The sequence below is a fragment of the Eptatretus burgeri genome, chromosome 2, assembly GCF_056783735.1.
Source record: "Eptatretus burgeri isolate ZD-2024b chromosome 2, Ebu_testis_v1, whole genome shotgun sequence".
NCBI lineage: Eukaryota > Metazoa > Chordata > Myxini > Myxiniformes > Myxinidae > Eptatretus > Eptatretus burgeri.
The window spans coordinates 127,580,172-127,582,671 of NC_140962.1; the positions used below are offsets into that span (position 1 = coordinate 127,580,172).

Below are 2,500 nucleotides of genomic sequence, written 5' to 3' on the forward strand. Positions count from 1 at the left end.
CCAACAACTCGATGAAAAATCGGTCAATTTTGATTGGCCCTTGTCAGGCGTTGTATTTGTGATGACTCTCTTTTGCGAAACTGATGGGCCTAGGCCAATTGATGCTCATTCTGAAGTTTAATATTGATCTTTTCAGCAGTTCTGGAGAAAAGATCTTCCAAATCATAAACTCAATACATAGCTGCCAAGCCTTTTGATCGATTGGTATATTGAAAGCTATGCATTCAATCTGATGGCTTTGGAACAATCTTGTGAAGTTTCAAGTTTCGCAGTATATTGTGGTCTCTGAGTCAAAGGGGTGACAAGATTTGGTGGAAAGAAGATGATAACACTGAAGAGGATAAAAATTGGCTTCCATCATGTCTTGAAGATTTCACAAATAGATAAATGATTACAAATGTAACAATTTGAAATCATCCTTTTTTCACTTTTGCATTGAAGGACATTTCAGGTTGTTTACCAGTTTGTGGTGATTTCTAAGGTGTGTGTGCGTGCATGCGCGCACACACGCACCAACACCACCAGTCGTCATCTCCACTCGTGAGTCTCTCAGACTGAACGGAGCCTTCCTTGGTTCTGAAGTATCCATCCTCACCCAAGCAAGGAACTATGACTCATGGACCAAGCTGTCTCCTTATCTGTGCTCCGTTTCCCCCTTCCTCCCCAAAGTGGCGATGATGTTGATCCGTGTGACTTCCGGGTACTCCTGGTCTCGATCTCGGTCTCTTCCTTCTCGGTCTCTTCCTTCTCGGTCTCCTCGACGGGATGGAGTTGGCAAAACCCAACAAGTCGATTGGCGCAATTCCTGGTGCCACGTGTGTACCTCTCGGCCTCACCAAAGCTTTGTCCTAGACTCTGTTCTTGCTCCCATCAAAGTCCTCGTATCCGGTGTGGTCTTTGATCCCAGGGAACTAAGACTTTCAACGGGCGGAACTTGGCAACAGGTAGTCGCCAAAGCTCCAGCCTTTGCTTCTGGCAGCAAGGAGTCAACAAGTCTCACCAAGTTGCAGGACCAAGCCATCTCACAAATGCATGTTGAATGGTGTGATATCAGGCAGCTCTTGCGCAGTTCTTGTTCCCATCAAAGCTGGTTTTCGCTGCTTTCGAAAAAATTGTATTTGATGCCTCTCTCATTCATTTCCGGCGAGAGGGAGGGGGTAAAACGCGCTGCCTCCCCTCGCCGCCATCGTGGGTGTGTGCGTATGCGTGTGCACGTGTGCGCTGCTTTTAGTGGAGTTGACTGAAATCTTTGATTTCCAAAATCACTGAGCACAGATAAGTTGTGAACTTGCTCACTGCCAGAATGCATACTAAATGTCTTAACTTTCCTTCTGGCTGTCCTTTGAAAAATATGAACTTGTACCTTCCTGTTATTTGTCTTATCTTTTATTCCTTTCCCTTTCCATTTTCTACAAGTATCTCCACGGAAGGCTGCTGGCTCCGCTGCTGTATTTCTGGGTCCTGGATTACCTTCACAAACATTCATGGCTGATCTGGGCCTCTTGAGCTTTTCCTGTGGGCAAAGTGAGGCATTTGGTGATGATTGGATTTCGTTTGCGGTCAGAGTGCAGTGGCTCAGTGCCAGACTCAACATGCTGCTGGTAATTATATTGATTATATTTGTAGTAGTGCCTTATTATCTGCATTACCTTACGTCAAGCATTTTGTGTCAGTATTTGGTGCATATATGGAACTCTGGGGCACCATATTTCAAAAAAGGAAAAAAAAAACCCAGAATAACTATTTAATACAAGTCAGAAAAAAACAGTTTATAACAAGAAAAAAAGCAATCAGCGATTGCAGACCCTTGCCAGGACTTGTTTTGTGTGGTGTTTGTATACCGGTGTGTTACGTAATTAATAAGAGACAAAATTAGAACTGCCACTTTGTAACTGCTGGCAGTGATAACCGGATATCAAGAGGTCCCTCTTTGATGCGTTCCCGCTTTGATTGGACACCTGACCCTGACCCTGACGCATGATGTTTTTTATTATTATTCAATTGAATTTAGAATGGGATCGAAATAAATTCAATTAAAATCTAATCAAATGGAAGTTATGCATTGGAGTAATCAAGAGGAACCCATATAGGATTGACATTTCAGGTGATACTCTCTACCATCTAAACCAAACCATCCAGTCACAGCCAAGTGAGCCGCCTTCAATAAAAAAAAAAAAAATAGAACCCAGATCAAAAAATTAAATAATTATTGGCTGCCAGACCATATGCCCGATCAAGTTGAAATTTAAAACGTATTCTCCATCGCTACTAGATCATAACTGTGAAGTTTCATGTCGATTGATTAAGTGGTTCCAGAGAAAACATTTAATATTTTTCTTCAATTCAATATGGCTGCCAAACCATGTGACCTATCAATTATTCCTTCAAGTTGGTACACCCATGGCTTGGGTAACATTTGTGTGAAGTTTCCCATCGATCTGTCCAGCTGTTCTGGAGAAGATTTTATAGGTTTTAGGGTAAATTCAATATGGTTGCCAAA

The 2,500-nt window shown here is 42.4% G+C and overlaps 2 protein-coding genes across 2 annotated transcripts in view; one reads left to right on the top strand and one right to left on the bottom strand.

The window, feature by feature from the left end:
* The window catches only part of LOC147033053 (uncharacterized), a 28,574-nt gene extending 28,042 nt beyond the window's left edge, over positions 1 to 532 (bottom strand). Inside the window, exon 1 of the mRNA XM_085851105.1 lies at positions 514 to 532. Within this exon, the coding sequence (XP_085707231.1) occupies positions 514 to 532 (19 nt within the window). The remainder of the gene's footprint in view (positions 1 to 513) is intronic.
* Positions 533 to 1,395: 863 nt separating this feature from the next.
* Positions 1,396 to 2,500, top strand: part of LOC147033054 (calcineurin-binding protein cabin-1-like) — a 124,258-nt gene continuing 123,153 nt past the window's right edge. The window contains exon 1 of the mRNA XM_085871165.1: positions 1,396 to 1,601. Within this exon, the coding sequence (XP_085727291.1) occupies positions 1,485 to 1,601 (117 nt within the window). The 5' untranslated portion in view covers positions 1,396 to 1,484. The remainder of the gene's footprint in view (positions 1,602 to 2,500) is intronic.